Raw genomic sequence first — 26,905 nt, 5'->3', positions numbered from 1 at the left:
TTACCTAGCCTTGATGGGGTTACAATCCCCCAGAAAGGTTGGGTTGTGGCTTGGAGATACTTCTGCACTTAGCTCTCTCTATGGAAGCCCAAATGTCAGTCAGGAGTGCCTTTTATCAACTTTGGTTGATTGCTCATATTCACCCTTACCTGGATAAGAAATGCCTAATGACAATGGTGCATGCATTAGTAATCTCAAAAACTGATACTATAATGCTCTTCATGCTTGAAAAAGCAAAGCAAAAGCAAAGTGTATTGCATATACTGTATATCATCACATAGTGCTTAAAGCACTCTCTAGGCAGTTTACAGCTTAATTATGCCTCTCCTCCAGCGAGTGAGCTACTCAGTTTACTAATCTCAGAAGGATGGAAGGCTAAATCAACTTTCAGCCATCTACCTGAGCCCACCGGGATTGAGCTCCGGTTGCAAGCAGAGTCTTGACTGCAGTACTGCAGTCTGACCTCTACACCATGAGGCTCTTTGTAATGCAAAATATTGTTAGATGGCTAGGTCTTCAATGGGCAATCAATACCCATTAATTTTACAAATACCTGACTCTGGTGGAGCTGAAAATGGCTAGGACTGGCTTACTAATATGGATCAAAACAACTGCTTGCATTTTTTTTTTCAATGGCCATGGGGCTGTGGCCATGGGAATTGCTATGATGAGCAATTAATTGCATGTTTGTATTTACTGCCATGGTACATGTGTACACATCCGTGCGACTTCTTTCAAACTGCCTCCAGCTTTCTGAACAACAACCACCATTTGTCTCAGACTTTCTAATTCCTTGTCCAGTCTCTAGCCACTGTCCTATTTTGCTTACACAAAGGCCTGATTATGGTTTGAACTTTGTACACTTCCTCCAGATCTTCTGATGAAAAGGAACTGGAGAAAGTCAAATGGTTACTTTTTGTCTGAGATGCTTTTCAGAGGAACAGTTCTGAGCCCAGGGAAGGATAAAGATAATGTTATCTTAATAGCCCAGCAACTACCAGTTCTGTATATAAAACTAAATCGGCTACTGAGTCTTGTTGCTCTGCAGACTGTTCATTTACTATGGAAAAAAAGCAAAGGTCTTCTGAGAAACTCATTAAAACAATCTTTAAAGGTCAGATGGAGAGCTGCTTTAAAAACAAGAGCACAAATAAAGAGAAATCCAGAGAAATAGTCTAACGGCTTCACTGCTATTCAGAGCCATACAAAGTCGTGAAGCAAAACTTTGAGATAATTGCAATATTTGTCCAGCTGTTTCAAATGGAAAGCATGGATAGTGTCCCTAGAACTGAATTATAAAATTGTGGAGAATCTGCCTTGGTGCTTAAATGTCTTGCAAACAAACTCAACAAATGGGAACCACATGTGATTTTCCAAAATATACCTGGCTGGTTTGTTTTCAAAATATACTCAGCTGGTTTGTGGTCTGAGTTGCATGGAGATCTGTGGTGTAAGTGGTAAAAGAGAGTGGCATTAGATAAAAATTATGTGTGTTTTGTGTTATCAGCTTATTTCCAATTTATGGCAATCCTATCTTTCCAAGGTATGAGAGATTTTTAGGAATGGCTTTACCCTTGTGACCAACCTCCGTGAATTCGGTGGCCAAGCAGGGATTTGAATCCAAGTCTTCCTATTTATTTATTATTATTTTATTTATTTTATTTATATCCCACCTATCTAGTCAACTCAGGACTACTCTAGGCGGCTAACAGTCAACAAATAATAAACATAAACATATATAAAACAGAATAAATAATAAAAACCTTACAAAGATAGAAAACCAGAGGAAAGGGGAAAAAGAGGAACATCAGGGATTGTCTGGTGGGAAGGCCTGCCAGAACATCCATGTCTTCAATTGGTTCTTAAAGTTACCCAGCGAGGGAGACCCGCGAATCCCAGGAGGTAGCTTGTTCCAGAGGCGAGGAGCCACCGCCGAGAAGGCCCGATTTCTTGTCTTCTCCTTCCAGGCCTCCCTCGGCGTTAGGCTCCTCAGCCTCACCTCCTGGCTCGCACGAATGACATGGGTAGATCTTGGTGGGACTAGGCGTTCCGCCAGATATTGAGGCCCTAAACCATTTAGAGCTTTATACGTGAGCATCAACACTTTGAAGTCGATGCGGAATCGGATGGGCAGCCAATGCAATGCGGCCAGAGTGGGTGAATATATGTTGGAATTTTTTCACTCCACTGAGTAATCTGGCCGCCGCATTCTGCACCACCTGTAGTTTCCGCAGCAACCTCAAAGGAAGCCCCACGTAGAGCGCATAACAGTGGTCTAATCTTGAGATTACAAGCGCATGTACCAAGGTTCACTACTCAAATAAAATTATTTGGATGTTTAAAACAAGTTCACTTAAGAACTGCTCAGACTCACCTGTAGATGAATTCATGAACCATAGTATGAAAACTGATTTGTCCTAACAATAGCTTGGGATCCTGTTTAGTCAGAGCTTCACAAAGCCATAGTTGCCGATATATGGATAAAATGGTACTCTGTAGTCACTTATTGTGGCAGATGGAATGGTGGAAAATAATGCCTTTGTGGGGAAATGAGTGAGTGGATCCCAGCACAAACATCACAAAGTCCAGATATTCCTACACCAATTATATAGTTTTAGAGAATCTTCTCACTGAGATCTCAAAACTTAATTAAAAAGGAATCTTTTACAGTGCTTGATTTTAAAACCTTCTTCTAAAACACCTGCCAACATATTCTATCAGATTTTGTCCTGACTCATTTTACTTTTTAATGGCTGAATTTAAGAATGGAACAAAACAGTACCAAATTTCCAATACTTAAAATCAAAGGATGAGGAACCATGTGCTACCCATCTGTGTGCACTAAACCATGGTTTAACAGTGTGTCTGCATGCAGCTTCAGCAACATAAAAGTTAATGTGATGACTGGAGTACAGAATTAAAATTCAGAAGGGCTGGGCTGCATTGTTTTTCTGGAACATTTGTACAGTAAGGATAAAAGAAATGAGGTGATAATGGATGTGTCTTTATAAGATTAGGCATTAGATTAGGCATCCTTCAGTCTCGAGAGACTATGGTAACATGCTCTGAATAGAGGACTTGGAACAGCATCTAGTGTGGCTGAGAAGGCCAATTAGAGAGTGACAATCCCTTCCACAGTGATCCAGAACCCCAGGTTTTTTTGTTTGTTTGTATTTCTAATTCTGGGGGAAGAGCTAGCATGCCCATTACCCACATGCTTACTGATGTTATGGACAGGGGTCATAGCAAGGATTTATCCAGGGCAAAACTATAACTGCATTTCACCTGCTCCCATGCTATTGGCCCAATGTTTCTAACAAGAACCTCTTGGATATAAAATTTCCCCATTAAAACAAAACTTTTAAGACAGGTGAGAGATGAAAAGGTAACTGACAGCACATATCTTTACTCAGAAGTAAGCCCCACCAAGATCCGTTCACTCCCAACAAAGGGCATATTAGACTGCTGCCATGTGATCCAATCCTAGGCACTGTTAATTGAGGTGAAATTCCTTTCTAGTCATTGGAAATTATGTCTCAACAGACATGTTCAAGAGCCAAGCCTGGAAGAACTGTCACAGTGCCATGACCTGTCAACTGCTAGGACTCCCCTTCCAAACTTGGGGCTGTCCAAGTGCTTTGTTTGGACTGTCTGTAACTTTCATGATGCTGCACCAGAATGGGGCCATGGTGGTAATTGGGATCCAGCCCATCTATAATATACCATGTTTGGGAAGATCAGGCAATTCTTACCAAAAAGAAGTTATATTTGACTCTACATGACAAACCCATTTTCATTTAAATTTAAAGATAAGAAACTATCTTTATTTTTTTATCTTCTGAATTAGGTGCCCTGTGCAAAATAAGTGATTTTTGTTTCCTCCTTGAATTAAATACATTCATTCAAATTACATGACAGGGAAATATCACCCACTGTATTTCACTTACTGAGTTTCTCCTCCCCTGCTCATTTCTCCTTGAAGCACAAGTGTTTGGCCAGCATTCAGGATGGCTGGCACCATGTTGTATAATAATATTTTTTTAAAATGTAGCCATTGGTCCCTCCTAAAACAAAGCTGCCACTTGGCAGTGGAGCTATTAGATGTTCTTACTTTGAACCAAACATATTATGGAACATTTTGAGATAGAAAACACTGAAAGAGCAGGGAGAAGTCATTTTCATGGACTACATTTAGATTCCTCACTGTGCCTCCTTGACAAGGACTGGACTCGAATGATCCATAGGGTCCCTTCTAACTCTGCAGTTCTAAGATGATGATCATCCTGATGATTATGCTCTTTCTGTTCAGAGCCTTTTTTGAGGACCGGAGCTTTATAAAAAATGTACCTGTTCCCTGATCCCCACCCATATGACATAAGAAGTCAAAGGAAGCTTGACAATGGGAACCCCATGTGACACAGAAAATTCAGTTCCTCTGCTCTAGTTTCGTGCTTTAACCAAACATCAGCTGCCAGAAGAGCTGTGAGGATAAAGAGTGTTTCCAGATGAGGTTTTATTATGCAACTCCTTTGCCTTATTTAGTGAATTTTATTGGGTTGAGGATTCCAAATGGTGTCGTCTTCTATTTGTAACATTCCTTTGTTTTTCTACAACTTCTTCCTTCTTTTATTTTTGGTCACAGATAAAGAAAAGCCAGAGACTAGAACATTATTTTTAAGTGGATCATTTGTAGCTCATCATTTACTTTTAAATGTACCTTTTAAATATTACTTGTTTTTAAAATACATATACTCTTTTTAAAAAGAGTGCTGTAGTATTTTGAGTTGCTATTTCCTTAAAATACACTTTAAAAAAATAGTGCCGAAAATGAGTCCCAGCAATATTTTAGGAATGAGGAAAGAATGCTGTTCATTACATTTAAGGGCTGTTTGGTCATCAGAAAAATCAGAGTTCTGTGGTTCTCCTATGCCTGAATAGTCCCCAACCATTGAGTTATGTGACACCTCAGACGATGCCCCTGCAGTCAAGATGCCATCGAAACAGTTTCTCACGTACTCTTGGACTGCCCTTTTTACAACAGCTTGTGAGCAAGACTTTTAGTTCCACTGCTTTCTGGTCTCCAAGGTCACTCTGATAAGGCCAAGGTATGTTTTTTAGTCCAAGGGAATATTTATTTATTTATTTATTTTATTTATATCCCGCCTATCTAGTCAATAGACCACTCTAGGCGGCTCACAACAGGGGTACAACAATAACTAAAAACAAATTTACAAAGAAGAAAACTTTCAACCATGAAATTATACACTAAGAAAAAGAAAAAAGGAAAATCAGGATTAGTTAAGGGGGGGTGGGGGGGAAGGCCTGCCGAAACATCATTGTCTTTAATTGCTTTTTAAAAATACCCAGCGAGGGGGCCGAGCGAATGTCCGGGGGAAGGTTGTTCCAGAGGCGAGGAGCCACCGCCGAGAAGGCCTGATTTCTTGTCTTTTCCTTCCGGGCCTCCCTCGGCGTTAGGCTCCTCAACCTCACCTCCTGGCTCGCGCGAGTGACACGGGTAGAACTTGGTGGTAGAAGGCGTTCCGCCAGATATCGAGGCCCTAAACCGTTTAGGGCTTTGTATGTGAGCATCAACACCTTGAAGTCGATGCGGAATCGGATGGGCAGCCAGTGCAATGCGGCCAGAGTGGGTGAGATATGTTGGAATTTTCTCACCCTACTAAGGAGTCTGGCCGCCGCATTCTGCACCACCTGAAGTTTCCGCAGCAGCCTCAAAGGTAGCTCCACGTAGAGCGCATTACAGTAGTCTAATCTTGAGATTACGAGCACGTGCACCAAAGTGGTGAGCGCCCCAACATCAAGATAGGGCCGCAGCTGGGCCACCCGCCTGAGATGGTAGAAAGCGGTTCGGACCACCGACGTCACCTGGAATTCCATAGTGAGCGCCGGGTCAAGATGGATTCCCAAGCTGCGGACCCCATCCTTAGCGGGAAGGGTCACCCCCCCAAAAGAGAGGGAGTTTCCCAAGTTCCCGACTGTGGGGGCACCCACCCTTAGTACCTCCGTCTTGTCCGGGTTCAGCCTCAGCCCGTTCTCCTGCATCCATTGCAGTATGGTCCCCAGGCAGCGCTGAAGGGACAGAACGGCTTCTCCTGCGGTAGGTGGAAAGGAGATGTAGAGCTGAGTATTATCGGCATACTGATGACACCGGGCTCCACACCCCCTGATGACCCCACCCAGCGGCCTCATATAGATGTTAAACAGCATTGGGGAGATGATCGACCCCTGTGGGACCCCACAATTGAGATTCCACGGGGCCAAGACGCTCTCCCCAAGCTGCACTCTCTGGTGGCGGTCCTCCAAGAAGGAACGGAGCCAGGCCAATGCGAGGCCACCAATTCCCAACTCGGAGAGCCTCCCCAGTGGTCAATGGTATCAAAGGCCGCTGAGATGTCAAGGAGGACCAGCAGGGACACTTTGCCCCTGTCAGACTCCCTCAGTAGTTCATCACACAGGGCGACCAATGTCGTTTCTGTGCCATGGCGCGGCCTGAAGCCCGACTGAAATGGATCCAGGGCATCTGTTTCATCCAGGTGCGCCTGAAGCTGATCGGCCACCACCCTCTCCACCACCTTACTTAGGAAAGAAACATTGGCGACGGGCCTATAATTGCCAATCTCGTCCGCCACCAAACTTGGTTTCTTCCTGATGGGCCTAATGAGTGTCTCCTTGAGGGCTGATGGAAATCTGCCCTCAAGGAAAGACCCATTAATTATTACAGTGGCCCATTCCGTTGTTGTAGGCCTGGCTGCTTTGATTAGCCAGGCCGGACAGGGGTCCAGGGAGGAGGTGGTGGCACGACAGCGATCAAGCGCCCTGGCGACAGTGTCAGACATGACAGGCTGAAAGGAGTCAAAAATTGCCGGGCAAGACGGAGCGCTGGACATCTCAGCTCGACTAACTGTATTCAAAAAAGGAGACAGGTCCCGGCGGATGGCCTCCACTTTAGATTTAAAAAATGCTGCAAATTGGTCCGGTGTAAAACTAGGGGAAGGCCCATCACCCGGGCCAATTCCGGATAGGTCGCGCACTATACGGAATAATTCCGCCTGCTGGTTGGACGCTTCGCTTATCTGGTTAGCGAAGTATGCTCGACTGGCAGCCTTTACCTTAGCCAGGTAAAGATTAGTGGCGACCTTAAAAGCTATCCAATTATAATCCGGGTCCTTTCTCCATTTGCGCTCTAGCCGTCTCCTGACCCGCTTCAGCTTCCGGAGGTCCTGGTTAAACCAGGGTGCCGGGCGGGCTCTGCGTCGGAGAGGGCGTTTAGGTGCAATCATGTCTACAGCCCTGACCGCAGCGGCGAACCAGCTGTCAGCCAGAGCCTCGACAGGAGCGCCAATCGGATCCAGTAGCCTTCGAGGGCGGACCATAACAATAGGTCCCTGCTCCCTGCGAGGGGGGAGGGCCATGTTGAGGTTACATTTTATTAGGTGATGATCCGACCATGACAGAGCGACCGACTCAAGGTCAGTCACCATCGGACCACTCCCGCTCCCACTGGAGGAAAAAACCAGGTCGAGTGTGTGGCCCCCCACGTGGGTGGGGCCGGTGACATGTTGGGACATGTTCAAGAAGGCCATGGTCTCCAAGAACTCAAGAGCTGGTCCGGAAATCTCTGCCCCCGCATGGACGTTGAAGTCCCCCAAACCCAGCAGCTTCGGGGAACCCAACAGTGCCACCAGCTCCGGTAGGGAAATGGCTGGGTCGCGGGGAGCACGGTAACCCAGCAAGATCCCAATACCATCCCTGGCCCCAATCGACACATGGAGGGCCTCCAGACCCGGCTTTACCACCGAGGAGCGCCTAGTAACCTCCAAGATGGATTTATAGACAATGGCAACTCCCCCCCCCGACCTTCCAGTCTACCCTGGTGTTGGATGGCATAACCGGGCGGACAGATGAGTGCTAGGGGAGGACCCCCCTCTCCGTCTATCCATGTTTCGGTTATGCAGGCCAGGTCTGCATCCTCTTCCAGGATAAGGTCATATATCACCTGGGCCTTATTGGCGACAGACCTGGCATTCAACAACACCAGGCGTAGAGTGGAAGGATGACTGATTTGGCTGCCTCGATATTGAGGGGTGGCCCCAGGCTCAGAACAGTGGACAGCCTTCAGACATCTGTCCATCGTTCTTCTTACACGAGTAGGGACTGGGGCCACGCCATATCTACCTCTACCCGTGACCACAGAAATATTTTGGGGGCCCTCGCTGGGAGGGCAGGCCTTCCATTCCATCAGAGGGAGGAGGGAGGGAGGGAGGGAGGAAAGGGGAAAAAAGGGAGGAAAAGGAAAGGAAAGGGAAAGATAATAGACAAATATTAACCATGTTACTACCTATGTTGCCCGCTTTTTACATACCGCGATTCAAATCAGAGAGGTCATCCCCCAGGCATAGTTGCACCACCTTCCCAACGTAATCTGGTCATGGTTCTATTACTCTCCGCTAGGTGCTACCTTGAAACTATGTAATGCTATATTCTGCTTGCATTGAAGCTTTTTGATCTGTTTCATGCAGGGTATATAACGCCCATCTATCTGAGGACCCCTGCTTGCTTTTATGCCAATAAAGGTTATGATGATGATGATGATGAGTTATGTGACAGGAAATAACAGTTGCCAATTATCAAGGAAGGAAATCATATTTCAGGAAGTAAGTGCTCAGATGGAACACTTCCTGATTCAATTAAGGTAAAAGCAGTAAATAATGTTAAACAAACAAACAAACAAATAAATAAATAAGTTAAAATGAACATAAAGTAGGTGCTGAAAAACTGCACTACTGATAGTCAGTGGCTTAAAAAATTAATATTGGAGAGTCTTGTGGGGTCACAAAAATGGCTTGGGGGTGACCACATATAGCCTGCATGCCACATGATGCCCCCCTTACATTCAAAATTATAATGACATTCTGAGTCATTCATTAAAAACAAACAAATTTACTCCTTCATTGCCACCCGAAAGTGTTATGTTTGAGGTAGAATTGATTTTACTCTGAGGTTGGTTGTAAGATTTTATCATTTTTAAAAAGTTAAATATGGTTTTATCTGTTTTTTTATTCTATTAAGAAGTCTGCAAGTCACCTTGAACACTATCTTCTAGTGGAGGGGTTCCAACCTTGGCTAATCCAGGTGTTCTTGGGCTGCAAATCCCAGAATCCTATCACCACCAGCTGTGCTGGCCAGGATTTCTAGGAGCTGCAGTCCAAGACGACCTGGGTTACCCAAGGTTGGGAACCACTGGTCTAGTGGAAAGGCAGGGTATAAATGTAATAAATAAATACTAAACAAACAAATATTTGTAATACCTTACTTCAAGTTCTGTACTAGTAGCATAAACCCTTTTGATTGGTGGTGCCATCTGGAAGCACCCTTGGTCCTAATTTCCTTTTACTGTGTTCTTGCCATAGTAAAATAGCTCATGTCCTCCAGCAGCATATTCTGAGCCAACATTTTCCTGTGAAAGCCCACAACCCAGGACACAGTTGCTTACCATTTATTTTGTTCCCCTGGAGGTAGAGATTCTCAAGGCTTGTACTGACTCGAGGTATCTTCTGAAGCCTGTTGTAAGAGAGATCCAATTCTAGAAGGCTGCTGGTGTTAAAAGCATTGGGGGCGAGTCCTTCATTGGTCAGGCTATTGTGAGACATCCGTACATAAAGCAATTTAGGTGAGACCTTGAAATAATCATCAGGGATAGTTTGTATGTTGTTGTACTCCAGGTAGAGTTGCTCCAAGGAGCTTGGAAGACCATCAGGGACTTTTCTAAGTTGGTTGTAGCTCAGGTCTGCCAGAATCAAAGACTTTAACCCCTTGAGGTTTGATCCTATTTCATGGATTTGGTTGTGGCTAAGATACAGGGCAGTGAGGTTCTCCAGGCCTTCAAGGGCATTGGATGGGACCTTGGAGATCTGATTATAAGCCAGGTGGAGTTCACGCAGTGATCGTGGCAGAGGGTTAGGCATCTTGGTCAGGTTGTTATGGTCAAGGTATAGCCTCTCCAGGCTCTTGAGCTTGGCAAAGATCCTCTTGCCCATCTTTTCACTGGTGATTTGGTTGCCATGCAAGGCAAGCCACTCAAGATTTGTGGCATTATCAAAGGCTCCCTCTTGGATGGCTGTGATTTGGTTGTTCTGGAAGTAGGCATATTTCATCCGTGAAGGCACAAAAGGAAGATAACGGAGATTGCGAGTGTCGCAGTACAAGGCAGCAGAGAAGTTGGGAGGGCATTCACACTCATGCGGACATTCTCTTGAGACAGGAGCTTCAGGAATGGGTTCCCCGACAGAGGATCCAGCTGGCACGTAAGAGTAAGATCCATATGGGGGAATCTCATCTTCATAATACGGTGAATAACTGTAGGATGTGGACTGGCTGCGTAAATACTGTTGTAGCCATAACACGTCATCATAATCATCGTACTGGCTCAAGGACACTCCGCAGAGGCCAGCCATAATAAAAACAGAAGCCCAGTGCATCGTGCTACAAATCTTGTTCCAACCTATAAAGGGTACAACAAGGAAGAAGGGAAAAACAACTACCAAAAAAGCACAACTGAAGATAAAATAAACAAGCATCAATTATCCTGAGGATATTGTTGGAGTTCAAATAGATGTTAAGCATGCAGGCTTTCCTTGGATAACATTGTATAGTCAATTCTTGCAACTCAGAAGATCAGAGTAGAGGTACACAGGGCTGCAGGGTTGAATGCTGTTCCTCCCAACACTTCAGGGATGGTGAATGTGTGGCTCTTCAAATGTCAGTGGTCTGCAACTCCCACAATCTCTAACTGGTGGCTAGTTTGGGATGATGGGAGTTGGAGCCCAACAGCTGGAAAGCCATACATTCATTCAGAGGAAAAATGGTGAGTTGGGAGAAAATGAGGTTGAAATTTTCTCGGGATGGTAGTTTAACAAATGCAAGGAACAGCATCCCAGACTTTCAATGAAGACACATTTAAGCAGGCCACCCATCCCACCCTCTGACCTGGAAATGATATCATCCAGAGAGAGACATAATGCATGTTTCTATTGTCTGTAGATAAACTGCCCCTGTGCAACTGAAAGGGAGACGGATTCCCCCGGTCAACAAGACTAACGAAATTGTTTCAGTGGATTATAATCCATGCATTTTTGTACTACAATAAATTGTTAGTCTTTGAGATGTCACAGTACTTCTCTTTCGGCTTTGTTTTCACTTTTTTTGACACTGAAACAGATTAGTTTGCTGCCTTCACATTCCTAACATGGCTACCTCTCTGAGAACAGTTTCTCACTAGGAGTCACAACAAGCAAGACAATGGATAAAGCACTTGTTCCGGGCCATTGAATAAATAATCAGTGGCAAAGTAGCAATAGAATTCATAACTGTAAATGGCTAAATCCAGGCCTACCCTAATTGTATTCTGGATTCTGTCTAATTGTTACAGCAAAGTGTGGAGTGGGGGAATATAGGAAACTAAATTATTCTGTACTTGAATATACCTTTGCTTACAGGCTATCCTCTCAGTCTGTCTCCTCAGTTAAGTTCATTGAGAAGTATCTGAGAAAGAAAGCAGAGCTTGGGAAATTTACTATTTAATAGCTTTAGTAATCAGAATCTTTCACACAATTCTGTAAAAAAATTCTTGAGGATACTTGGGCAAACTGAGCAGAGCTAAGGCACAGTATGGACATCATATTTCATTTTTTCTAAGAACTGGACCTAGGCACTTTCCATTTATACATCACTGGGAAAGAACCATGTTTAAAGAAACTGGTTGACTGCCTTCACATCTGCTTTGGCCCTTAGAGTGCAACCATCCATCCATAATGAAGCCCTGATACTGGCTGCTCCTTCTCCCTTAAAAGGTGCCCCCAAGAGGGGTTAATTTGCAAGATAAAGTTGGGAAAGAAGGGTATATTTAACCTTTCTCTGCCAGTCACAGGTACCCAGTATGTAATGGATAGAGTGGCGGACTAGGACTCTGGATACTAGGGTTTGGATCTCCATGGAAACTCACTGAGAGAGTGGGAACAGGGCATGGAAGCTTACTGGGGGAGTGGAACTTGTGAAACCATGTATTCGCGAAGGCTTTCACGGCCGGGATCTAATGGTTGTTGTGGGTTTTTCGGGCTCTTTGGCCGTATTCTGAAGGTTGTTCTTCCTAACGTTTCGCCAGTCTCTGTGGCCGGCATCTTCAGAGGACAGCACTCTGTGCTCTGATGCTGTCCTCTGAAGATGCCGGCCACAGAGACTGGCAAAATGTTAGGAAGAACAACCTTCAGAACATGGCCAAAGAGCCCGAAAAACCCACAACAACCATTGTGAAACCACTCTTAAAATATCTCCCTTACTTTGAAAGTCCTATTAGGGTCACTATATGTTGGTTCTGATCTGATGGCACATATCTGACTAACTGCCAGTCACATTTTCACTTTCTCTTCTCCCAGCAACTTTCACTGCTGCAAGTGTTCTTGCTTAATTTGCCTTGTGAACACTGGTTTGGTATCAAAAAGAGATAAACTTGAGTATTTCAATCCACTGAGCTCTATTCCTTTGCCCTACATATCTGTGTCAAAAAATTGGTGTTTGCTGCCACCTTAATAGTGTACCCTCATTTGCACTCTGCCCACTGAGTAAGTTTGACGTTTCTTGTAGGCACATACGATTTATAGGAAACAATAAAGACATTTGCCAATGTGCATCATTTACTTAGATATTCAGCTATCAGATTTATACCCTATATCCATCAAAGGGCCATTTTGCAGCATGAATAATAAACAATTGAAAAATAAACAGCAATTTTGAAAAATGATAAAAACAACTGCCACTGAATGTTAAACAAAATTGAAACAAAATTTTAAAGTTTTAGAAGCAGCAGACCAGCATAAAAGGTCTGAGCAACTAAATCATTCTTGAGCTGGTGCACAAAACACATGAAATGTGGGTGTAGGCATAGGGTCCTAGTGAGAATATAACAAAGATGAAGGCCTAACACAGAGGTCACCAATCCCCGTTCTGCAGTCCTGGGCCGGTCTGTGGTCTGAGCTGGACTAGGCCACAGAGACAGACCTCCCCCCCCATGCACTCACCCCCACACAGCTGATTTGTACATGTGCGTGCACTCCAGCATGCCTGTACGAGTGCTGCACCGCTGTTTACACATGCGCACAAGCGCACATGTGCCTGCACAAGCACCGCACCTCTATTTGTGCGTGTGCATGAGCGTGGGGGTGCCCCACCTTCCCCAGGCAGTCCACAGGGTGAAAAAGGTTGGGGACTCCTGGCCTAACACCAATGGCAGAATAGATCATTGAGTCAACTGCAGAATGGCTGATCAACACTGAGACTCATTAATTCAATGGGGAGTTGCTGGGGCTCAGTCTAGATTGAGACCCCAGCATTACTGCTAAGAAGGTTCAGAATTTAGGAACTGTGACCTTTTTTGACAATGAGAAAGAACAAGCCCCCTCTCTTAGGCTGCATGGTCAGTGGCCATATAGCTTAGGAGATTCTCAAAGCTACAGTCCAAAATAGTAACTTTTCCAGGCTGTAAGGTCCAGTGTCTAATAACTACCTTCCTCAGCTCTGACAGCAACAAAAACTGTAGAAGGGTTCCCTTTAAGACTTTACATCATGGCAACACTTGATGTTTCTTAGGGATTAATTGGATTTTATTAATATTTTCTTCTTTGCCGTCAAGTACCATGATGACTCTTTTCAGGGTTTTTAAGGTAGAGAGTACTCAGACATAGTTTATCATTCCTTTCTTTTGGGGGCACCCTGGGCCCGTGTCGCTCACCCAAAGGCCACACAGGCTGGCTCTCTTTGTAGGAGGCACAATGGAGAAATGAACTCCCAACCTCTGGATCTTCATCCACATGCCTGACTCACTGGGTTATCCAGCCAGCATTAATACAATACAGAAATAGTAATATTATTGCGTAAATATATTGATATTAATATCATATGATGTTGCAATATTAATCTACGTATGCAAAAATTTATATTAGGAGTGTTTTCATAATGGCCGGAAAAATCTCATACAGTGCCTTCCAAGAGCAGAAGTAATTTTGTGTGATGGATTTGACTGCTTATTTGGCTTGATTAGCAAATACTTGAATTGCCAGTCAAGATTAAGGCAGGCAAGCAGTAACTTACAGGCTCTCATACTCCAATGGAAAAAACTTTACAAAATAGCTAGCATATTTGCAGAGATCAAGGCTGCTTTCTGAACAATGTGTAAACAGAGGACAGAAAAAATTGAGTGAAGCTTGAAATCCTATAGACACCTATCAATAGATAAGCACAACTGGAAAGAATGGGCCTTACTTCAGAGTAGACATCTTAATTGTTCACCCTGAAGGGAAAAAAAAGTGAGGGCAGAGTGTTCCTGAATTTCATTCAATTAGAGCTTGAAAAATCTTATTTTGCACTTCAGCTTCCACAATTCCTCTGCCACCATGATCGTGGGGATTCTTGGGAAATTGTAGTCCAAAACAGTAGCCTTTCCATGCTGCACTTGTAAACATGGGGAGAAGGAAGGACCGTAGTTCAGTGATAGACTTGGAGAAGACCCTGAGAAGTGGGAAGGATGTTGCCAGTCAGACTAGACAACACTGGGCTAGATGGACAAAGACCTTGATAGTGTGGTCTACAGCAGTGGTTCTTAACCTTTGTTACTCAGGTGTTTTTGAACTGCAACTCCCAGAAACCCCAGCCAGCAGAGCTGATGGTGAAGGCTTCTGGGAGTTGCAGTCCAAAAACATCTGAGTAACAAAGGTTAAGAACCAGTGGTCTACAGTAGCTTCCAGAGGGACATAAGGCCTAAAACACAATTTGCATGGGACAGTGTGAGAGAATGGGGTTCATTGGCAGGAGACTATGCTTCAGTCCTAAACTCATAGCAGCAAAGATGACTGTCCAGTGTGATTATACAGCAGGCCAACATTATGGCTATTATAGAGTTTGAGCAGGTTGATATACTCAGCTCTGTGCATATATATATATATTATGAAAGATGATCAGGATGGCCACTTAGTGCCTCTTTATAAACTGAAGGTTGAATCTCCTTGGGAATATTCTGTACTGGGACAAGGAGAAACCATCAGAAATCTGAGAAAGGTTAATGCAGAATATCCCCCTCCCCTGGCAGTTCAGACTATTTAGCTCATCTGTTGCAGGTGTTTTATCTTACCCTTTCTGCCATGACCTGAAGATGGTTTACAAAAAAGAATTTAAAAAACAGTAAAATGTAATTGCCAAAACATAATAAATTTTAAGGCCACAAATTTGTAAAATCAACATGAAACACTCAGCATAGTGTCTTAAAAACCTAAGGAAAACGAAAATCTCTTTGCATAATAGTAAAAGAATAATTGCTGCAGGGGCCAGCCTGCCCAAATAACAGTCGTAATATTGATAATGATGCAGTACGTGTCAGTACGTGTCATGCATGGAGCACAAGCCTCTTTTGAGGCTCCCTCTCTTGCTATTAATGCTAACATATAATAACTGTACAAGTCGGAAAAAGTATTTGCAATGTGGTTGAGCATTCCAGGCCATATTATTTCTTCCATTCAGATTATGACAGCTGAAGCAAGACCAAGTTTTAGTCTCCTGTCAGAAAATGAATGCATCTGATTTGGAATTGCTAACTGGGAATTATTCAGTAATTGCCGGCAGGACCTCTGAAAATGGATTTCATGGCTCCAGTCCAATTGCCAGTACAAAATAGAGGAGACCCATTGGAGCAGTGGCATTTACATAAATGTTAACTTTTCATACAGCAATATATTCATCAGCAACTTGCAATTGGATTTAGGCTCATAGTTCCATAATATTCCCTCTTTTGGTACATACAAAGTGTGTAGGCTAACTAAGTATTCTGAGAGTTGTAGTCTAAAATGTAATCTTTCCAAGCTCCTTATATATAGCCTGCTCTGGGCTTGCTTGTTAGGAAAGTGTGTTTACAGCTGCTTTTGCTTTTAAATCCTGGCATAGTCAACAAAGAAAGTACAGTTTGATGGTTGCTGTGGGCTATTCGGGTTCTTTGGCTGTGTTCTGAAGGTTGTTCTTCCTAATGTTTCACCAGTCTCTGTGACTGGCATCTTCAGAGGACAGGAGTCAGAATGCTGTCTGTGCTCTGTTGGAGTTTATTGGACAGTTGAGTATTTAGAGCTGTGGGAACAGCTTTGCCCTTTTCAGGAGATGGCTGATTATGGTGATCAGCGTGTTTTTGTTGTGGATGTTTTGTTGTGATAAGGAGGAGAGGTGATCTGTCACTGTGATTGATGGGTGTTGTTAGCTGGTCTTTTGTGTGCAGTAATCACTGGTCCTTGTGGCTGACTACAGTTTGTTGAACCTTTTGCAGGCTGTATTTTTCAGTGCCAGGAGCCAGGCCTTATAGAGTTTTAAACTTTCTTCTTTTTTGTTGAAGCTCTGCTGGTGTTTGTGGATTTCAATGGCTTCCCTGTGCAGTCTAACATAATGATTGCTGGTGTTACCAGTACTTCAGTATTTTGAAATAGAATTTCATGTCCAGCTTGTTTTATAGCATGTTCAGCTACTGCTGATTTTTTCGGTTGTTTTAGTCTGCAGTGTCTCTCATGTTCTTTGATTCTGGTGTGAACCAGAAAACACAGCATTCACACCAGAATCAAAGAACATGAGAGACACTGCAGACTAAAACAACCAGAAAAATCTCCAGTAGCTGAACATGCCATAAAACAAGCTGGACATGAAATTCTATTTCAAAATACTGAAGTACTGGCAACACTAGTAATCATTACGTTAGACTGCACAGGGAAGCCATTGAAATCCACAAACACCAGCAGAGCTTCAACAAAGAAGAAGAAAGTGTAAAACTCAACATGGCCTGGCTCCCGGCACTGAATAATACAGCCTGCAAAAGGTCAATAAACTCTACTCAGCCATAAGGACCAGTGATTACTGCACACAAAAGACCAGCTAACAACACCCATCAATCACAGTGACAGATCATCTCTCCCCCTTATCACAATAATACATCCACAACAAAAACACGCTGATCACCATAATCAGCCATCTCCCGAAAAGGACAAAAGCTGTTCCCACAGCTATAAATACTCAACTATCCAATAAACTGCAACAGAGCACAGCATTCTAACTCCTGTCCTCTGAAGATGCCAGTCACAGAGACTGGTGAAACATTAGGAAGAACAACCTTCAGAACATGGCCAAAGAACCCAAAAAACCCACAGCAACCATCAGATCCTGGTTGTGAAAGCCTTCAAGAACACAAAGTACAGTTTTCTCACCTCTGTGATCCTCATAGCAGCCATTATGGGGGCTCCCTGACAGAGCATTTCTGTTAGACAATAAAGTGACCGAACCTATGGTAGCTTGCTAGGAGGGCTTTATAAAATGGAAAACCTGGGCATGATCCATGCCAAAGGGACTCCCTTTGTTTCCCTTTATACATTCCCTTTTAGATTCATGATATAGCATAAATGATATGTTTTGGAGCACTGAGCTTCTAAACCAGTGGGGCCCAACCTTGGGTCTCCAGATGTTCTTGGACTAAAACTCCCAGACGCCTTCACTACTAGTTGGGCTGGCTGGGATTTCTGAAAGTTGCAGTCTAAGGACATCTAGGAACCCAAGGTTGGGAATCACTGCTCTAAACCTGTTGAACAGAGTCGAAGTAAAACACATAGCCCTGTCTGCACGGGCAAAGCACTCAGAGAAGAAGAAATTCCCACTGGGTATAATAGAATGTTACTTTCTTCCTCCACCCATATCAGTATATGTTGGTGCAACACAAAACATTGCAAGGAATGAGAGATTTTTCAACACTTCCATATTCCCATCCATTCTGTCCTACCTCCCTCTTTCTTCTTGACCAAGAAATGCACAGTATTGGGGATTCTGGGAGGTGTAGTTCAAAAATCTATCTCTGACCTACTGCTGTTCAGATACGGAGAAATCAGGTGTGTTCTATAGTTTTAGATCCCCAGATGGTGCTGGACTGCAGTTCCCAGGATTGTTGACTACTGGCTTCTGGAAGTTGAGGTCCAATGACATAGGAAGCCTGCCCTACATGGATCCCTCTGACCCATGCAGGGAAAGTTAGCTGTGCTTTTTAAAAACACATGTTTTTTGAAAACTGGAAAAATTAGACACAATGGCAGTGGTAAGTTATCTGCTATTGAGATATCACAGGCACCTCCCAATAGATGCTCACAACATTCATGCAGTTTTCCTTCATAGTTTACCCACAGTTTAAACAAATGTAGTTGTTGAGGGAAATTAGAATATTTTCTAAGTCCTCCCTACCCACCGTGTTAGATGAAATGTTAATGAGACACATGAGATCTAAATCCTATTCAGGCTCTGAGTGAAAGTTATGTGATTTCTAAACACACACACACACACACACACACACACACACACACACACACACACACACACACACACACACACACACACACACACACACACACACACACACACACACACACACACACACACACACACACAGAGAGAGAGAGAGAGAGAGAGAGAGAGAGAGAGAGAGAGAGAGAGAGAGAGAGAGAGAGAGAGAGGAGTCAAGAACTGGAAAAGTTATTTTTTTTGGACTGTAACTTTCCAAATACCAAGGCCAGCACAATCCCTGGGCCATGCTGACTAGGAGATTCTAGGAGGCTGAGTCCAAAAAGTAATGCAAATGCTGCAACTAGTGTATTTAAAAATTATGTGGAGTGTTTCGACTTCATGTACTGGAGAAGCTTGGCATGTAGGCAGCTGTTCATAAAATGCCACTTCTCTTACCATTTTGTGTCACTTTGCCTGAAAAAACAAAACATTCCTTCTCCTGCTTGGAAAATGGACTTCTGCCACTTCTGTCCATAGCGAGAAGCAAAGGTAGCCTTGTTAGTCATAAGGAAAAAAAATCCATCCTACAAAAATGCCATTCTTTGGACAACCCAAATGTCAACGAATAACTTGTGAGCTTTCAAATTCTTCGGAATGTTGCTTCACACAAGATCAAGGGAGGGGAGCCTATTCACCCCATAGCCAGTCCACGTTACAGAGGTTTCTCAATCTAGACCACAACAGTTCTCTTTTTCTGCCCCTCTCCCATCCTGGGCTCCATCTCTCCCAGGAGTTATATCCAGTCAGATATCTCTGAGAACAGCAAGGATTCTCACCTCATTTTCCTCCACCCCTTGCCTTTCCTGATAGGGAGTGGGGAGAAGTCCTGATTGAGCTACATGGGTCAAGAAACACTCCTTTAGCTCAGGCAACACATCTCCTTCCTCTATCAAAGAGGACATGTTATGTACCAAGCTGGTTTCTGCCTCTGCTTTGCCCCGTGATGAGTGTCTCTTTCAGTCTTGCAGCACAGGTGGCATTTCATCCATGCTGTGCCTTCCCTGACTAGGAAAGGTGCAGTGATGCGGGAGGGCAGGCCACGTTCTTGACAGCTGGAGCATGGCCATGTTCCTCAATGTTATCTGGCCCATGGAGGGCTGTAGAGTGGAAAAACTACCCACCACCAAGAGTTATCATCCCTGGGGTACAAGGTGAATAGAAGTAATGGTGGGGAATCTCTCTGGCATTTCAGCCATGGTGTCTTCATTTGGTGGCTTGCATAAGAAGGAGTGTGTGAGAGTGGGGAGGACATTCAAACTAAACAAGTGCGATCCCTAAGACTCATGGGGCAGAGAAACAAACAAATATACAAGTGCAAGCTACTCATCTTAATATATTTTTTAATTTTTTAAAAACTTGCAAAGTTTATAGAGCAGTTGGATTGGAGGTACCATCAGAAAATAAAATTCCGCCTCTAAACAGTAAAACATCCTTTCTTTGCTGGGTTCGCTTACATTTGGTATTTTATAGGTCACACCTACTTCTATGTTCCATCTTAAAACTGTCATTAAATGCAGGCTACCGATAATATCAGTAAACTTTCTTTCTCTTCCCAGCCCTGCTCTTACTTTGTTCACCTTCAAGCCTTGATAAAGTATTCTAGAGAGCTTTAAAACATGGACAAACTTTTGTGACACTTTGTTTGACCTAATAAAGGCTTCTTCCCTATTATGGATTTTTCTTATGGCTATCATGGCTACCATATTGCTATGACCTACAAAATGCCAATTATAGTCCTTCGGTAGTGGATCCCTATATGAGAGAGAAAGGACTCAATACCACTTGAAGATTAGCTTTATTCATATAAAACAGTCTAGTTTCCCTCTGCTGCTGTTTCCATCTAGTAAGAAACCCCTGTTTTTCTGATGAGGAAGACAGATTTAGACAACAGATTGATTATATTGGGGATCAACCCTTGCTTTTCTTATTTCACAAATCCTTGGTGCATCTTGAAACCATCACACACAGTACAAGGCAGAGCCTAATCTGATACATTCCATTTGAAGCCTCTGATTCAGCAGCCTCAATATCCACTTTTCCTTTCATCTCCCAGTCTTTTCCAACGTTGCTGTTTACCATCTAGCCTGATGAAAATTTTTGGAAAATTCCGACATTTGCACTGTATTCTGTGCCTTTGGATTTGCCACATGTAGGCATTCAGAACTCAGAAATTTTACTTTTTTTGACTGCAACTCCCAAAATCCCCCAGCCAGAATGGTTATGAACTGGGAAGGTATTGTCTTAATCTTGATTTTGGATTTTTTTTAAAAAAAATCAGATGCCTCTAAGAAGCATCATTTGAAGAAAGGATCTGCCTCTGCACAACTGAATCCCTGTTCTAATAGCTATGCTAGAAAGAGCGATATTCCAGATGGTTATTCCTGGAAGGTTTTTCTTGCCTGGAAGTTCTCCTTACCAAGCCACATTTATGAAAAATATATTCCCATCTGCTGTGCACTTGCTACGTGTCCATCTGCAGTCAAACCATGTTAGCGGTCAGAGTCTTAACAGATACTCTTCAATGTATTAAAAGAAGACAACTGTTTCTTCATTCAGCTGAACTGAGATTCTTGACCCCTTATCTAAGACTCTGCATCCCTGGTGTTCCAATGATAAATTTTCAGGTGCTATTCACAATGTAGCAATCCTTGCCTGTTAATTGCTCCCCATGGTTTAAATCTCACCATTTGTTGTCAGTGACCTGATGTAGATGATATAGCAATAAAGCAGCCTGGTACACAATGTCCTGGGCATGAAGTGGAAGGAAGTTGTGCAAAGGGGTCTGGCAAGATTGGGCACATGTCTCATCCCACCTCTGACTGCCAAGGATTTTGCAAATTATGGAAGTGGAGAAGCCATTATTAATGAGGTCAAATAAATATGTTTCTCTTCTCCAGCAGCCAAGACAGGTCTGCATCTTAGTGACCCATGCCGTGCTATGTTACTGACACACAGACACCCTTTGCTAGCCCTCTGCCAGCCCATGTCCCCATTGGCGCATTCCACCTAAGATGGCAACCATCTTTTTGGCATGTGTATGCCAAGGATTGCTCAAACATCCTATTTGCAAAATACGCAATTCAAAAATCAACTCACCTGGACTCAGAGACACCTTTTTCCCAGAGCTGCAGTGTTCGCCTGTGTGATCCTCCTGTGTACTAAAGAGCGTGTGTGTGCAGCTTTCAATCTGCCAAGGTTGGTGCCCGCCCAGACTCCTGATCAAATATTGCACTGGGAGGCCATGGGCTTTGCTGGGATTTTTTTTGGAGTGACCTCCAAGCAGCAGGCAGTTTGCAAACTAGAATGAAGAAACTTTAAAGCTGCTTGGCGTTATAAATAACTAGATTTCTCTCTCTCTCTCTCTCTCTCTCTCTCTCTCCTTCTTCCCTTGCAGAGGGCTTGGCAGTTTTTTCAGACTCTCTCTGTTTAACAAGTTAGTGGAACCTTGGTTGTTGTTTTTAACAGACTCTTGCTAATGCTGCCTGCATTTCCCATCAGGAAACAGCAATGAGGCTTGAATGAAAGAAATCTCAGTTTTGGGAACGGGGATGAAATGGGAAAAATACATTTTGTTGTTAAGAATTAAATATCTTTTTACTCCTGCAGATACAGAGAGAAAAGACATGAAATATGCAGTTGTGTAGATGGAAAGAGACTGCAACACAAGCTGGCATTTGTTTCCTCCTTCCTTGAGAATGTGTCTGCTGTTGAAGGTTGCATCCCCATATCCATCGATCTCATGTGATCTTTCTTTCTCTCTCTTTCAGTATGCTTAACTTTAGGTTCTCCACATACTTTTGTTCTCCTGAAAGCCCATTGCCAGTCCCTTCCACCTCTGCTCAGCCACTGCCCCATGCCAGATTAAGACTACTCCAGTCTCTATCCAGATGGTCCCTAGTAAATTCTTTTGCACTGTCCTGGAAATTAACAATTCTTCAAGGAAACAGAAAAAAAGTCGTCTTTGCTTGTGGGCGGCTCCCTAAATTGGATCAGCTCTTCAACAGCAGCACTAGATCATCCAACATAGAGCGGGCAACGTGCAGTACTTCAGATGTTGTAGTGCCACTCCCAGCATTTCTCATCATCAACTATACCAGCTATGGTTGATGGGAGCTGCAGCCCAATAACATTTAAAGAGAAACATTGTGCGTTTCTTGATCTAATGGAAGATTATAACTCAAAGATATATGGTATTGCAGTACCAACTCTGCCTTTCATATGTTCTCATGATTCATGGACTTGACAGTATCCAATCACTATGTCAATAAGGAAATAGGGTAGCAGTTACCAACCTTGGGTCCTCAGAAGTTCTTGGACTAAAACTCCCAGAAGCCTTCACTACTAGCTGTGCTGGCCAGGATTTCTGAGAGTTGTAGTCCAAGAACTTCTGGGGATCCAAGGCTGGGAATCATGGCTCTAGATATATATATATGCCAACATCAGCGATTGGTCCAGTTAAAGGGGATAATTGCCTAACAGGGACTGGCACATCAAATACTAACAAATCTGAAAAATACAGAAACGAATGTTCCTACATTTTGTATGTCTGATCCTCTTTTCTTTTTCTTTGCACTTTCTTATCTAGCTATATAATCTAAAAAGTTTTAGCAGATTATTAGAATAAGGAGTTAATAAAGAAAAATTGTTGCATTGTTATGTTTCTGGTTATCTCACTAAAAGTAATGACAGCAGCCATTTTTTCCCCCGCATGGTGATGCAGTAATTATTTAATATTAATTTTCTGATATTCAAGGGCATGTGGACAAATTTTAGATCATCTGGTATCCTTCAAGTGGATGCCCCAAGTATTTCTTTTTCACTTGTGAAACCTTCTGTGTTCTACTTTGTTAAATTGGTTTACCAAACACAATACCTCAATATCTATGTGTGCATATATCCCTCCTCCATCTTTCTGGTTTTGTTTGACTATACTGAAATACATTTATATATTACAATTTCTCAGGAAACTGTTATTTCTGGAGGTCCTGAAGGAAGAATGCAGGTTCTTTTTTAAAGTAATAATTAGCTTCCATCCACCTACTATGTTAAAGCAGATACTAACACACCACAGAAAAGAACATTTCATCAGATTTGACACAGATTTGATAGAGGTGGTGCATCTCTGTGACTTGCTTTCTGGGGTCCTCCAAATCCAACATTTTTGTTTGCTATCAGTTCTAATGATTGACTGACAGGAGTGTAGATATTCATCAGCAATTAAAATACAGTAGGGCCTCCCATATACATGGGGGATCAGTTCCATGATTTACCGCGGATGCCTGAAACTGCAGATATAAAAGAACACTATACAGTATACAACATACAAGAAGGTGGGACAAAGGCCACAAGGAGGTGTCATAGTATGTTGTATATAGAGCTGCAGTGAGCCACAGATAAGTGAAACTGTGGATACTGTTCCCATGGCTGCTGGGGTTCTGCTGTCCTTGCTGATTATGTTTGAACTGATTAACAGAATTCTGCACTTCCCTAAGGACAAGGAAGTATTAGCAATGAACTATTAGTGTTTTTTCTTTGAGAAGACTAGAAAACTGATGATTTTATTATTTATTTACAAATATGTTTCTTTGTTCATTTATTTATTTATTAAGCTTATATACCACCTGACTCACTACTTGGAGTGGCTTACGTAACATGAAAACAAAATGATATAAACCCAAACAAAAATAGAATGCCCATCATCTCCCCTAATAACTGAAAGAAACATTGGCTAAAAAAGGTGAACACCCAATGATACCTAAAATAAAAATGAAATTTTAGTTAAGCAGGGTGAGAGAGGGATTGTGATTCCTAAGATAGCATTAGTCTTTAAAGCTGGAAGGACTGATATAGAGTAGTTCAATGAGTAGAAACACTAGGGAATGGAAATTCAAATACATACTGTGCTTTCTGCAAAAAGGGCCAGCTGGGATCACCAAGAGCATATGTGACTAACTGAATGGGTATGTACCCTAAGTAAGCTGCCTTTTCCCAGAGCACGATCAGAAGGCAAAACTGATGAATTAGTTCTGAGAAAACCCTGAGACGGTCACCATTAATTGGAAACAACTTGATGATACATATTAATTATCAACAATCTTTAAAGCAGCATTATTTCTTCAAAAGCTACAGTAGGCCCTTGAAGTTAGCCAAGGTGACTTGTCAACCAGCTGTATAAACAAAAGTCTGGGCCTGTTTCTAGCTACATTTCCAAAATGATCTTTTTAGACTACAAGTCTCAAATAGTGTATATTTTAGTCACATCACCATTAACAGATCTTTTCCTACCGCTGTACATTTCAAACAGAAAAGTTCTTTGATTCAGCCTCTGCTCTGGCAGATAGCTGAGTGACCTGTAACTACTGTAGAAGTCAATTCACACTCAGCACTATTCAACATGCATCACTAGGCTAGCGATCTATACAAAAGCCCAGAGAAATTGCCATATTTTCACTTGATACACAATGGAATTCCCATAACAATAGACAAAAGCTTGCAGCCTGGTTAGAAACATTCAAATACACGAACATTCACAGTACATGTTGAACATACCCAACTGCTGTATTAACAAGGACAGAAAGAAAAAAATATAATTACCGGTAGGCTTTTATGTCACTTTTCAAAGAGGTAGCCCTATTAGCCTGTTTCAGCATATATATAATACAGAGGTTGAATGAGAAGTCTTCTTGACAACTCATTTTTTAAAAAGGCCGAGTTCACTACTCTTAATAAGAGCTCATAGATACAAACCAAAACTAAACTCTCTTTTACAAAAACAGCCTTTCATGAGAGTAAGTTTCTTTTTCAAAAGATAAGATACCTGAACTATGTTATATTCATAGCTTGCTGTATACAAGCTGAATGATCTCCATTGTTTGTGCTAAATGTTCCTTATCTATGACGCTGCTTTCTTCAGCCAGAGTTTTCAAAGGGAGGACAAGCCTCCTTCAAGAAATGTGAACATCAACCCACCTCCCACATACCCAGCAATTTCTCTGGTCCAGTGTTGCTGTGCCTTTGGACTGGTAAAAACACAGATCAACTTGCCTTCTAGTCAGTTGCCTTCTGGCTGTTATGTGTTCTCTTCCCTAGAAAATGACTGACGCTGCTAGAAGCATATTTTTCAGGGGCTTACTGCTTTCCTGTAGATCTTTCCTTGAGGAAGTTAAAGTACACACACACACACACACACACACACACACACACACACACACACACACACACACACACACAGAGAGAGAGAGAGAGAGAGAGAGAGAGAGAGAGAGAGAGAGGGAGGGAGGGAGGGAGGGAGGGAGGGAGAGAGAGAGAGAGATAGTATTCTTTGATCTCTTTGCATCTGAGAGGTGGGATTGACCAACATCAACTGAACCATATTTGTTTTGTCTTTGTTGAGGACGCTCAAAGAATCTTTTCCTTTATTTTCAAAGTAATTATCTCTCTGTGGGTTATTTATTTTAATTCATGATCAAGAGCCTCAGGAACTGTTTTCATACTCAAACTCTGTGCTGTGTTCCACTTCAACCTTCTGATCTGAATCCTCCCTCAGTTATCTTCCATTCTCAAAACATTGACTTTTTTGGCATTCTACTGTCATCTGTAGCCATATGTGTATATAAATAACCTTTCTGCTGTTACCAACAAAAGTCATTACAACAACTTCGTATTTGTTGTTGTTGTTTAGTCGTTAAGTCGTGTCTGACTCTTTGTGACCCCATGGACCAGAGCATGCCAGGCCCTCCTGTCTTCCACTGCCTCCTGGAGTTGGGTCAAATTCATGTTGGTAGCTTCAATGACACTGCCCAACCATCTCGTCCTCTGTAGTCCTCTGTCGTCCTCTTCGACTCTTGCCTTCACACTTTTCCAACATCAGGGTCTTTTCTCATGAGATGGCAAGAGTATTGGAGCCTCAGCTTCAGGATCTGTCCTTCAAGTAAGCACTCAGGATTGATTTCCTTCAAAACAGATAGGTTTGATCTCCTTGAAGTCCAGGGAACGCTCAAGAGTCTCCTCCAGCACCACAATTCAAAAGCATCAATTCTTTGGTGGTCAGCCTTCTTTATGGTCCAGCTGTCACTTCCATACATCGCTACTGGAAAAACCATAGCTTTGACTATGCGGAATTTTGTTGGCAAGGTGATGTCTCCGCTTTTTAAGATGCTGTCTAGGTTTGGCATAGCTTTCCTCCCAAGAAGCAGGTGTCTTTTAATTTTGTGGCTGCTGTCACCATCTGCAGTGATCATGGAGCCCAAGAAAGTAAAATCTGTCACTGCCTCCATATCTTCTCCTTCTATTTGCCAGGAGGTGATTGCATTACTGCTTCTTTGGGATGGTTCTTGTTGCTGCCTATTGTACAATGTTACAAACCTCCATCCATAGTTCTTCAGGCACTCTGTCCACCAAAACTAGTTCCTTAAATCTGTTCTTGACTTCCACTGTGTATTCATAAGGCATTTGGTTTAGATTATACTTGACTAGACCAGTGGTTTTTCCT

General features: G+C 42.8%; 1 protein-coding gene across 3 annotated transcripts in view; it reads right to left on the bottom strand.

The window, feature by feature from the left end:
• The window catches only part of FMOD (fibromodulin), a 32,810-nt gene extending 7,167 nt beyond the window's left edge, over positions 1–25,643 (bottom strand). Inside the window, exons 1-2 of one of the 3 annotated variants that reach the window (XM_078391950.1) lie at positions 25,459–25,643; positions 9,512–10,519 (exon numbers count right to left, since the gene is read on the bottom strand). In XM_078391950.1, the coding sequence (XP_078248076.1) occupies positions 9,512–10,496 (985 nt within the window). In that variant the 5' untranslated portion in view covers positions 10,497–10,519; positions 25,459–25,643. Of the gene's footprint in view, positions 1–9,511; positions 10,520–21,510; positions 21,924–25,008 lie in introns of those variants that run through there. The other 2 variants (XM_020796897.3, XM_020796889.3) reach the window with 2 other exon arrangements.
• Positions 25,644–26,905: the final 1,262 nt, after the last annotated feature.

The sequence above is a fragment of the Pogona vitticeps genome, chromosome 4 (genome assembly GCF_051106095.1).
Source record: "Pogona vitticeps strain Pit_001003342236 chromosome 4, PviZW2.1, whole genome shotgun sequence".
In the NCBI taxonomy this organism is placed as follows: Eukaryota; Metazoa; Chordata; class Lepidosauria; order Squamata; family Agamidae; genus Pogona; species Pogona vitticeps.
The sequence above is the reverse complement of the archived record's forward strand: the minus strand, read 5'-3'. Positions and strand labels throughout refer to the sequence as shown.